The sequence below is a fragment of the Cricetulus griseus genome, assembly GCF_003668045.3.
Source record: "Cricetulus griseus strain 17A/GY chromosome 1 unlocalized genomic scaffold, alternate assembly CriGri-PICRH-1.0 chr1_0, whole genome shotgun sequence".
In the NCBI taxonomy this organism is placed as follows: domain Eukaryota; kingdom Metazoa; phylum Chordata; class Mammalia; order Rodentia; family Cricetidae; genus Cricetulus; species Cricetulus griseus.
The window spans coordinates 259338342-259351100 of record NW_023276806.1 but is presented as its reverse complement, the minus strand read 5'-3'; the positions used below and the strand labels follow the sequence as shown (position 1 = coordinate 259351100).

At 51.0% G+C, this 12759-nt stretch overlaps 1 protein-coding gene across 1 annotated transcript in view; it reads right to left on the bottom strand.

The window, feature by feature from the left end:
* Umodl1 (uromodulin like 1) overlaps positions 1-11473 on the bottom strand; it is a 48275-nt gene extending 36802 nt beyond the window's left edge. The window contains exons 1-3 of the mRNA XM_027394183.2: positions 11398-11473; positions 8479-8721; positions 364-525 (exon numbers count right to left, since the gene is read on the bottom strand). Of these exons, the coding sequence (XP_027249984.1) occupies positions 364-525; positions 8479-8721; positions 11398-11473 (481 nt within the window). The remainder of the gene's footprint in view (positions 1-363; positions 526-8478; positions 8722-11397) is intronic.
* Between the last annotated feature and the right edge of the window lie 1286 nt (positions 11474-12759).

Below are 12759 nucleotides of genomic sequence, written 5' to 3'. Positions count from 1 at the left end.
CCATAGTTGCAGCCTTTGGGCAGAGAGAACTTTCCTGAAGAGTGGACACCTGTGCCAGACCACCAGCAGCTGCTCTGAGACTTTGCAGAACAACCTGGCCTTCGTTTCTTCAGGGAACACAGCTCCAACAAGTCCACTTGCAGTTGCCAAGCCTTGCCCAGCCTGACAAAGGTCCATGACTCTGCCCACCATGGCTGCCTTCTCACTCATTTAACTCCCTGGAGGCTCTAGGGACCAGCTATAGGGACAGCAGACTCCTGCCCTACTCCCAACTACAGACTCCCCAGGGAACTATGGCTGTTAAGACCCCTTCCCCTTCCCCTTGTCAATGTCTTCCTGAGACCCTGCTTGATGCAGCTCTACCTGAAGGTGCAGGGGACACACAGCGGTGGCCCCCTGACCAGGAGCAGCACTTCTGAAGTCCAGGGCAGTCGGTGTCCAGGCTGCACGGTGGCCTAGATGGCTCTGGCTGTGCTTTGGGGCAGACTCCAGGTCTTGATGCAAACTCCCTGGACCGGTTCAGGGCTGGCGAAGGATACAAGTTAACCATATTAACATTAACAAGGCACAGCTGGCAGAGTGCTTTGCCAACAGGAGACCTGGGCTCAGTCCCCAGTACCTGTTAAAACAGGATGTGGTGGCACATGCCTGGAATCCCAGTGCTCAAGTGTGGCATTGGTGTCCGAGCCACAAATAAGTCCAAGTATTGGGCGAAAGCCTGGAAATTTAGTTAAAAGCAGAGCCATCCAGCCACTTGTGCTATGTGTGTCTGTGTTTTTTGCAGGGAGGGAGCAGTCTTATATACAGACATGGCACAGTGGGAAAACCCCAGGTGTAAGAGCTCGCGTTTCTAATGCCAGCAGGGGCAAGGCCCAGGCTGTAATCCAGGACTAGAAACAGGATGCATCTGTGGTTATCAACTCACGGAGACCCCATGGGGGCTGGGGCCCAACATCTCTTCCAACACTCAAGGGAATCAGAAGTTCAAGGTCACCCTCAGCTATATAGCAAACTAGATGACACGCTGGAATATATGAGACCCTGTCTCAAACGCAGCAACTGGGGCTGGAGAGGTGGTTCAACTGTTCAGAGTCCTTGCTGTTTTTGCAGAAGACCAAGGTTCAGTTCCTAGCACCCACATGGTGGCTTACAGTCACCTGTAACTCCAGCTCTAGTGGACCTGACACTCTCTTGTGGCTTCCACAGGCATTCCACACATGTGGCATACTCACACAGACACAAAAGCAACAACAGAAACATAGAAGGCAGCAGCCTGGCTGAGCCAAGAGGGATGCGCACATCCGAAGTTGATTCCAGAAGTTCCACGTGTCCTGGTCAGGAGTTTCTTCATGGGGCAGGGGCCCCCTGGTTGGCCTCATTGGAAGCTTGCTTACACTGGCCCTGACACCATTGTCCTTATTTCCTTTTAAGATGGGTTAGGGAGGTCCCAGAGTTCCTGGCCCTTCAAACCTAAGGAGTCCATTTGCAGGGCGCCCTTCTAGGACCAGGGTTGCTTCTGTTCCTAACAGCTTGCTCATGTGTGTGCACACGCAGCGTGCACCTACACACACACACACACACACACACACACACACACTCTAACACTCACACACCACACACCCATACACACTCACACCCCACCCCTACACTCATAGTCTCTCTCACACACCACACACACACACACGCGCACTCACTAACACATTCTCTCTTACACACACTCACATACTAACACACACCCTCCCTCACACACACACATACATACACACTCTCTCTTACACACACATGCACTCACACACTAACACACTCTCTTTCTTACACACACACTCTTATACACACACACACACACACTCTCCCTTATGCACACACACTAACTCTCTCTCTCTCTCTCTCTCTCTCTCTCTCTCTCTCTCTCTCTCTCTCACACACACACACACACACACACACACATGTTTACTGAGCACTTACTAGAAGTCAGACAAACTGTTTTGTGTCTGGGCCTCAGCCATGGCCACGCCCCACCTCCAGGAAATGAATTCCAAAGGAAACATGCTAGCAAACCCTTAGAAGGTGAGCAGGGGTCAGAGCCCCAAGTGTTGGGTGGGGCCAGGTGGACTCAGAGAAAGTCACCCTTTGAAAAGGATTGCACCTAACAGCCCTATATGTCTCAGCTCTGAGGTAAGGCCTGATGGTAAAGGACCACGGGGAGCTGGCACACCACTATGGGTGGAGTGGTGACAGAAGGGGTACACCGAGGCCCTTCCTGTGAGACCGGCCTGGAGGCTTGGGTTTGGGGTGACAGAGACACTTGGTGTCTCCAAGATTTCAGACACATTGACAGCTCCGTTCCCCCTTCCTTGTGCTCCTGGGGCTACTGTGGGCACTGGAGTTGTTGGAGTCCCCCAAACTGGCTTCCCAGCTGGAGTCAATGTCAGGACCTCAGCATTTGCTCATTTCTCTTTGTTGTCTTGCTCCCTGGGGACAAGTGGCAGAGTGGCTCTCCTTGTAGTGGCTTCTGACATCTGGGGAGTAGTCTAGGGGCATGGTGCAGGAAGGGACAGGACACTGTGGGGACAGCAGCCTTGGAAAGGTCCAGTCCAGCCTTGCAGCCACACCAGTGTGGAGACGTTGTGGCACTCACTACATTGCATCAGCATAAGGGGTCACCTGAAGTCAGCTGGCCAGGCTGTAGCTATACAGCTACGGGGACTTTCACACTCGTTCTGTGTGAATGAAGCTTTACCACAGCTTCAGGCAGAGAAGGGGTCAACCAGGAATGCAGTGAGGACAATGGGTCAAGAAGCCAGACAGCTGGAACTAAATGCAGGGCACCAAGTCCTACTGACAAGAACCATGGCATGCTTTCAGGGAAAATTGATTTTAGATCTCTTAGAAAGGCTGGCGCTACTTGAGAGACCATAGGACCCACAGGGGAACTGGCCAGGATTCCAGAGAGTGTGCACCCTTCCAAGCTTAGGAAGCACAAGGGGCAAAACTGGAACCCAAGGGACATGCTCTGGGGACACACTTTGCTGGGGGACAGTGGAACATTCTGGCCAGACGCAGAACCCAGAGACACTCATGCACAGCACAGCAGACTGCCCGGGGCAGCCAAGAAGGGGCATCTGGCTTGAATGAGCAAAAGTCTCAGTCCTCAGGAGAAAAGGGGCTGAGATGTGAGCATAGGGCAGAGGCCAGTGGGAAGAGTGGCAGAAGGAAAATGCCAGTGCCAGGGAGACTGAGGACTTGGCAGCATATGTTACCAGCATCTGGTGATGGGCACATGCCCCCATGGGTTTCATTCAAACCTGCTATGTGCATACTCAGACACATTCAAAGGTTTACATATCTACCAGTGCTCCACAGAGTGTCCAGAGGAGCTATTCTAGGGCCCTCAAGTGTCAGGAACCCTGGCGATGCCAACCAATCCGTGGTGGTCTAAGTGAGAATGGTCCCCATAGGTTCAGATATTTGAATACTTGGCCCCAGTTGGTGAAACTGTTTGGGAGGGTTAGGAAGTGTGGCCTTGAAGAAGGTATAATATCATTAGATGTACCACTTCTGAGATTTCAAAAGCCCACACCATTTCCAGTTAGGCTGTGTCTGGCCTGTGTTTGTGGATCAAGAGGTAAGCTATTAGCTATTGACTGCTCCAGCATTGTCTGCCTACTGCCACACTCCTCAACATGACAGTCACGGTGGTCATGGACACTAACGTTTTGAAACAGTAAGCCCCAAATAAATGCTTTCTTTTATAAGTGTCCTTGGTCATGGTGTCTGATCCCAGCCACAGAAAAGTAACTAAGACAGCACCCCATGAGGGTAGAGGAAGGTTAGTGGGGCCCTGGAGGTGTAGAAAGGCAGCCTGGAGATGCTGCACTCTCAGAGATAACCCTCTTGGGTCTCCCAGCTCTACAGAACTTTCTGTAGCTAATGAAGAGAATTGTGGCCTCACTTCTGTTGGGAACAAGTCCCAAGGACAGGTGCTCAGCCAAAACAATCTTAGCACACAAGGTAACACGGGCCCTGCTCAGGAATCCAGAGCCTTGCATCTTGCTGCTGGACACATGTGGCTGAAGGTCATGATTAGTGACTCCGTCATTTCCAAGCTATGGGTTTGTCCTTCATTTCCTCAGCATCTAGGTGTGTCCAGGTCCCAGAGAAAAGATTGAGCTGGGCCGAGTTATGAGGAGCTGGAGGCCAAGGAAGGGATAAGGAATCCCTGTGCAGCCTGCATGTGAAGAGCCAGTCATTTGCCCATCTGACATTGTGAACACCAAGGGCCTCGGGCCAAGCAGACAAGAGGATGGGGGAATAAGGTGTCCAGAGACAACAGAAAGGCAATAGAGGGCAGACAAAGTCATACTCCAAGCTTCTGGGCTATAAAGCATACCCTAGTGAGGACAGATGCTGACTGGAGGAAACTGATCTGCAGGATCTGTGCACATTTTCTGTAGATCAAAGACAATTCTAAACCAAAACGGATTTACTGAAATAAAGGAGAAAATATAGGCGACCCCATAAAAACTGTCTCTAGGCTGGAGAGATGGGTAACATGCTTACCACACAAGCCCCAGGTCCTGAGATCAAGTCCCAGGAGCCAGGTTAAAAACAACCTTGTGTAGTGAGGCACACTTGTCATCCCAGTACTTGGGAGTCACAGACTGCTGGATGCCTGGCTCACTGGCTTAGTCAGCATGGCTGGATTGGAGAGCACTCCAGGCAGTGAGACCCTGGCTCAATAAAAGATGGATGGTACCCAAGGAAGACCACTGAGGTTGTTCTTTGGCTACACACACACACACACAGAGAGAGAGAGAGAGAGAGAGAGAGAGAGAGAGAGAGAGAGAGAGACAGAGACAGAGACAGAGAGACAGAGGCAGAGACAGAGACAGAGACAGACAGACAGACAAACAACTTTAAAAATGGTTGCCCAATAGCAATGTTCTAGAACCCAAGTTCTTCGTCTCAATCTGAATGCCACAGGGAATTCCCTTCCTGCTCAGGGTTGGTGACTAACCCTATTTCCTAAAGGAATAGCCAGTTGACTTGGTAGAAAGTCAAAGATCTCTCCTTTTTCAACTCAAGGCAAACAATGAAACATGTCTTTTCCTACAGATGTCTCAAAGATGACCAATAAAGCTTGCTTGCTTAGGGACAAGGTGGTCCATAACCTATTGCTGACTCTGTGATGCTGGCACGCATCCTGGAATCCTTTCCTGCATGGAAACCGCAGATCCTGGTTTCTCCTGAGTGGAGGTCTCTAAGAGGCGAGAGAAGCCATGAGGTTTCTGAGGGTGACAGAGGAGCCTCTGTTCCCATGATCACGGATGTCCTCTGTGTCCTGAAATGCCTCTCTGCTACCCTCACTGGGACTACTAGCCTCAAATTTCAGACTCTCTTATAGCAGGCTGTACTGGGTGAACAGGAAATGTCCTTGATGGGGAACAGGAGGGAAGACCACGCACTCTTTTTTTTTTTTTAATTGGATATTGTAGAAGAAGTTTGCATGCTATTAATAACCTAGCACAACACCCTGCTAATGGCTAGTTAGTTCTGGGTTAACCCCTACCCCATCCCTAATCTCGATGCCCTTGGACACATACAAGGTTGATCCCAGCAGAGGTTAACTTGACTCAGTGTTACAAAGCAGTGCCTGGTGAGATGGCATGATGGCTCAGTGAGTTAAGGTGCTGGATGCTGGCCAGGCATCAACCTGAGTTTCATCCCTTGAACCCACGTGACAGAAGGAAAGAAGGGGCTCCCATAAGCTGTCCTCTGACCCGCCCCTAACACATGTAAATAATTATGTCTCTCCCCCACCCCGAACCCCCAAAGTTGAGGACTGAACCCTGGGCTTGAACTTAGGCACACATTCTACCACCAAGCTATCCCCATCCTCTGAAGTCACTTGAAAAAGAAAACAGTGTCTATGCCCAAATGTCCACAGAATGAAGGAGGAATGCCAGAACCCTTAAGGAGGGAGGCACAGACACCTGCTTCTCAGGGACAAGGCTGACCGCCTGGCAGAGGACAAGGCCACTCAGGACAATCGGCTTGCCTTTCACCCATCCCTATAAAGCTTGCTGGCTAGGGGCAAGAGACAGGCAGCGCTTTGGGCTGTAACCACCCTCCATCCCAGCCTGCTGGCTCTCTGAATACAACACAATGTAAAACTTCTCTTCCTGTCTTCCTGCCTTTGTGGTGACCGGCACAACTATCCCAGTTATAATGTAACTGCAGTCACAAGGCCCAGGACTTAGCCCCAGTTTGACCCCAGTTGCATTGCCTGCTGGCCCACTGGTGTCTCCCACGCTGTGTTCCTGCCGGAGGACCTGGGGTTGGGGCCCTGCCCACAGTGACCCAGCAAGACCTCTGTTAGGAGACCGTGGTCAGTGTTGATGTCCTCCTCTCTTCCATTCTCTCTGGGCTTCTCTCTAGCTGCCTGTCTCGCTATTTGACTGGGCCTTCTAAGATCTAAGGGACCACGCACTGTTCTACCCTACAGGACCACTCTCCCTCACCCACAGCCATCCCATAACCACCATCCCACCTGCCCTGCCCCGGCCATAGCATCCTCTGGCTCTGCTGTCTCCCAGAGTAAGGGCTTCACCAGAGTGGACCTCTCTTCCTACCCAGGGGCCCTAACTAGGGTCCTAACTGGCAACCTGCCCATGATCTCCCCAACTAAAGATAGTATCGGTTTAAAGGTGGGGTTCAAGTTCCACAACAGACATTTCCCCGGGAACATTTTGATGATGGGGAGAGGATGAGAGACAGGGAAATGGTAAGGAGGGACCCCAGAGTCACTTCGTCTTTGATACAGCGGTGAGTGGGTGGGGGGCTGCTGTGGCTGGCACAGGGTGGGGGGAGCTGAGGATCAGCCTCCCCTGACTGCCTCCTCCCTGACCTTCAACTGTGTGACCCTTCAGAACCCCAGCTAGGAGACAGTGTGACTAGCACTGGTAAATGAGGGGAAATCAAGCCACACCCAGCCATTCACTGCCAGACTTCCCAGAGCCTCCACTCTCTGAACCACAGGGTCAGGGATCCAAGGCTTTTTCAGGTCGACGGTGACACTTAATGGAAGCCATTGCCCAAGCTAGGAGCTGGAGTAGCATCAAGAGTTGGTGCCAGTGAGCCTTGGAGTGGGAACTGGGAATGTGGGAAGGGAGCAGGTATCAGGGCAGGAACTTAGACAAGCACCTGATAGGATGGCCTGTCAATGTCCCTGCAGTGGGAACATGGAACGGCTGCTGGCCATGACAGGTTCCTACTGGAGATGGCATTATCCTTTAACCCCTTGATCAGCAGGTTACTACAGCTACACCAGCACCTTTCATGACCCTTGGAATAGGGCAGTGGAAGTATCAGCCATTCCATCCTCAAGACATCACACTGGAGGGGGCACTGAAGAGGGAGTACAGTCAGGAGGGTTCAGAAGATTGAGCCAAGATGAGCTTCCACTAGTTTGCTTTCTACAGGTTGCATGCAAACACTGATTCAGGGAGGAGCTGGGCCCCCTTGGTTAGGAGGGTCCACACATAGCCTTAACCTGTTAGTGACCCAGTCCTGGGCCGTAGGGATGAGACATGTAAGATCCCCTTTTACTAGTGCTTCTTGCACTCTGGGGCAGCAGCTCTCACATCTCAGGGTGGCCTCAGCTGACACTCTATGACACTGGACCCTCCCACACATCTCTTGGTGAGTAAGAGACAGGACCTTCTGACTACACAGAAGCCTGTTCCAATCTGATATTGACTCAGAACAAGCAAGCACCATCTAGACACACACACACACACACACACACACACACACCTTTGCTAGAAGAGGTACTCAGTGCACCCCCTGCAAGTTAGGAGCTGGGTCCTATACCCCCTGGCATGCCCAGCTCCGGCTGTGATATGCATAGCCATATGGATCACCTGGGTAACCAGCCTGCACAACCTACAAGCCTGCACCAGGGAGGTAGAGGCTCTGGGGGCCTCTAGGCAGTGAGCTGGAAGGCCCAGCCCCTCCATCTCATTCTAGTGGAAAAGAGCAGCCTCCACTGTTGGAGAGGCTAGGACACTGGGTCTCAAATGCCACTGTTAGAACCATTCAACATTATAAAAGCCACAGATGCTCATGCTAAGCTCAGATCAGTTCCACCCCCAGCTCTGAGGTGCAAAGCATCCAGAAGCCCTTGCTTGTACAGAGAGGTCCAAGGGCCACTGAGGTGCTCCAGCCGGGGTGTCGCTTCATCACGTGTTAAATGGTAACTCCTGTACTTTACTTGAGCTGTGGAATCAGAACTGGGGGTGGGGCTTGTGAAAGTATTCTAGAAGCTCCCGGGGTACCGTCAAGACTGAACGGCAATGTTCAAGAAAGATCTAGTAATTTAGGAGACCTCTCAGACCTGCACACACAGCCCCAGCAACTCCTCCTTCCAGGGGAAAGCAGCTCAGCCCCCTACACCCTGCCCCATTGCCCTGGACTCACGCAGAACACAGTAGAAGCCAAGCTGCTCAAAGCCCTTGCAGCAGTCGGTCACGTTCCTGGACTCAGGGACCTCCACCGCCAGGAACTGGGTCCGGTACACCGTTTTGGGACACTTCTTCCATGGGATCCATCCTCCACAGTGCACGTAGGCTGTGTGGGAAGTCTGCACCGCCTGCAGCTTCTGGACACTTTGGGTCACAGGGTAACTGCACAGCTGGTAGCTCAGCAGTGAGAGGCCATTTTCTATAAAGGAGACCGTTGAGGATATGTTAGCAAGCCAAGGGGGAAAAGCACCGGGCCAGCTCATGGTGACATATACGAGAGGCCACCCTCAGCACAGCAAGCAGACAGAGGTCTCTACTGTTGGACAGGACTCAGAACCAGCCCATCAGTCCTAGCCCTGGCCTTTGCCAATTCAAATACCAAAATCATCCCTCTGTTTACATAAACGCAAAGCCATTGGAGTCAACCTGTGTGCTAAGAGCCCTCCTGTTTAAAGCCAGGAGCCACCCAGGCAGGATTTGAGTGTGATATTAGACTCAAGTGACAGCCCAATCAAAAACATAGACCGTGTCCCCATTGCCACTCTGTTTTTGGTCCTACTTGCTGCAGACTCCCCTACTTATTGGTCTCTATAAACCTGAGTTTGGCCACATGGCCCACAGACAGGCAAGAGTCACCCAACAAATGTGAACTGTGGGCCAGTGGATGACAATGACAGCTTTTTAAAAATGCAATATGAATAATCAAACATTTAAGGTATATGTATGAGGTAGGCGGATCTCTGTGAGTTCGAGGCCAGCCTAGAGCGAGTTCCAGAACAGCCTCCAAAGTCACAGAGAAACCCTGTCTTGAAAAAAAAAAACAAACAAAAATAAATAAATAAAGTATATGTATGTGTATGTGGTAGGTACCTCAGCCTTTCTGTCACCAACGCCACTGTAGGACATGACTGCCCTTGCTAACGATCCAGCGCTGCTCAGCTCATCCCCTCAGCCTGGCCTGGGCCTCCCTGTCTGAGCACAGTCTTAGTGATAAGATATCACCCTCTCTCATCACTAACAGCATGGCTTCTCAGACTTGCACACCCATGACATTTTCTAGCCTCTTGCCTCTTCATAATGGGCTCCACCCCATGAAATCTCTGTCACTTTATGTCACAGAAACACTAGGGACACAAGCTGTGTCCTTCCAAAAATACACTAGAATCCCAGAGCCCAGGGTCTCAGAGATTGGCCTCGTTGTGTGGGCTGTGGTAAGGCTGCTGCTTTTGGAAAAAAAGCAAAGTGGGGCACAGGAACTTATGCATATGTGTGCATGCACGCAGACACACACACACACACACACACACACACACACACACACACACACACACACATGCAGGGAGGGAAGACAGAGGGAGAGAGAGAAGGAAAAGTTCAGGATGATTCTTCTAAGCTAAGCTAAGCAGTACTAAAGATTTCTAAACACATCAAAAAACACAGACTTGGAATGCATGGGGCCCCATGGCCCCAGAAGGAGCCAGGGCAACACTTGGCATCAGACCCTGATCCTTGGAACTGTGGAAGAGTTACCTGCCACTTAAGCATCTTTGCCTCGGAGTCCTGAAACTGCAATTTTGCTACTGTTATAAATGATAATGTAAATATCTGTTTTCAATGGTCTTAGGCGAGCCCTGGAGAAAGTCATTTGCCCCGAAGGGGTCGCAACCCACATTTTGAGAACTACTACTCTAGAGTGAGTGAGGTTCCCAGCTTAGACCCCCTTAACCCTCACATTACTCCACAAATGCCCAGGGCCCCCATTACTCCTCAGGTATAATTGGCCATCCCTTTGGTAAAGGCATGGGATACTTAATTCCCTTCCTCAGAGGCCTCCTCCATGCCAGGGATGGAGCAGACCCCAAGAATATGCTAAACTTCTGAGGGTCCTAGCCCTGTCATTCATAAAATAATCCCTATGTCCTGTAGTTGTAGGGTTAAGAAGTCCAGTTAATAATACCTTACACACAGGGGTGAGCCGGTATGGACTCCATGGCTCTCCTGGTGAAGAGCAAGCAAGCAGGCAGCCCCAAGGAAGGCTGTGCCCTGTACTGTGGCCTCACACGAACGGTGAGAAGCTCATAACTCTTGTATGAGATCTCCATGAAGTTCCCAGTGGTCCACTCTTTCTGTGACTAAACTTTGTGGTTCATACACACAGCACACAAACAAAATCCCAAATAAAGTCAAGTCCTCTTCTAGACAGAAAACAACATGGACCAGGCATGAAAATGGAGGCGACTTTAGAAACAGAATGAATCTCTAAATTCCCAACCAAGCCAGGCAGATTTAAAGAGGGGAAAAAAGACTCACAAGGTTTAAGTCTGGGGTTTCAGGAATACAGGGATTGGCTGTCGGTTTGGTTTGGGGGCTCTGGGATACAAGCCAGGGCTGGGTACACTGAGCTGCATCGCAACTCCACAAGGTGTATTTAACAACTCTGTGAACCACAAACTTCCTAACACTTGGGCCAGCACCCTCGCTACACCCCTCACTCTAACTCTGTACCTGAGAACATACCTGCTACCCTTCCCTGACTGGTAAGCAAGTCCTTTATGCTGGGTACCTGGAGCTCACTGTCCACATCCATTTCTCCAGAAATGTACTGCTTCAGGCCCAAACCCAGCTTCAAAATCCATGTCTCAACCCCATGGACCCTCCCTCGGAGGCACACTCCCGCTGGGGAAGCCCTCTTTCTGAGAGCACTCCCTATGCTCCGCCGTAGCCTGTTGCAATTGGTATAGACAATGTGGCAAGCCAGGACAGGATGCCTCCCTAAGAGAAGATCATTGTGGCCTCCCAGGATCCCAGCGGGCACTGTCCTCTTGAAACCCACTCCTAGAAGCCCCTTCTCCAGACTCACCCTGAGATCCCTCACCTGTGAATCCACTAGCCTGGCCAAGGTCCACAGTGCAGGCCAAAGCCAGCAGGGCCAGCCTTAGGGTCCTGAACATCCTTCTGTAGTAAGAGTGGTGTTGCAGGCAGGGCTTGGGACTGCTACTGCAGTGACCTGAGTCCTAAGCCAGGCTCAGATGATCCTGAGCTGCCCCAGCCCAAAGAAAGAGCCCTTGTGTCCCCTGTGTTGCTGCTGGTGGCAGTGACTTCAGAGGAGTGCTTACCGGGAGCAGTCCCTTATGGCTGCTCATTAATGCCAGCCACTGCCATGGCTGTTTCCCTGGGGGCACCTGCATGTCAGAGCCTATTCTTGTTCTGAGCAGATGGCATCTTTTCGGAAAGGTGAGCGGCTAACAGCCTCGGCCACATCACTGGGTCTCATCTTGTTTGCACGTACAAAATGCATTTCAGATCCAAATCTGACTCCCCACATTGGACACCAAGTATTCCGTTACCTTGCTGCTCCCAGCTGGCAGGAGAAGACAGGCCCACATCAAAGTGTCACATCAGCTGCAAGGAAAGAGCCTTCATACCACTCAACAATAGGGCTCAGAGGCCACAGCCACCTTCGTCAGCTCCACGAAGTCCCTCCCACACCAGCGACTGGAGATGCTGTGCTCAAAGAGATATTCTGTTTATTATGAAATGAACAGCTGGAGGCAAGTGGCCGAGTCACTGGCTGGAGTGCACCCACGCATGTGTTATGTGTCATGTCACTCAGAGGGTGAAATGTTCACCCAGGGACATTTTAGCACCAGCAAGCAAAACTCAACTGGGAGAGTCCAGAACACAACTTCCTACAATCCCCCCACACAAAGATGCCGCTGTGAGGGTATATGGACCCAAACACATCTGGGAGAGGAAGGAGGGAGAACTGTCCTGAGGGCTGGTGGTGTTTGTATTCATGAGTTGTCGTGTTACGCACGAGATGGACTTTTAAAGTTTCTGTCTGATCTGGGAGCACGGCTCAGTTGGTAGAGAGCTCACCTAAGGATGCACAAAGCACCTGGGTTCAATCCCCAGTACTGTTTAAGCCAGGTAGGCAGTGCATGTCTATTACCCCAGAATTTAGGAGGTGGAGGAGAGAGGGTCAGAGGTTTTAGTCATTCTGTGCTACATAGGGCATTTGAGGCTAGCCTGGGCTACCTCTAAACCTATCAGAGAGACACATACACACAAATATACACATGTACACACACATAAATATACACATACATATACACATGAATACAACTAAATATACAAATGTACACACACAAACATACAAATGTACACATAAAGAAACATGCACATATACATACATAGATATACGTGTACACACTTGTGCACTCATATAAATATACAT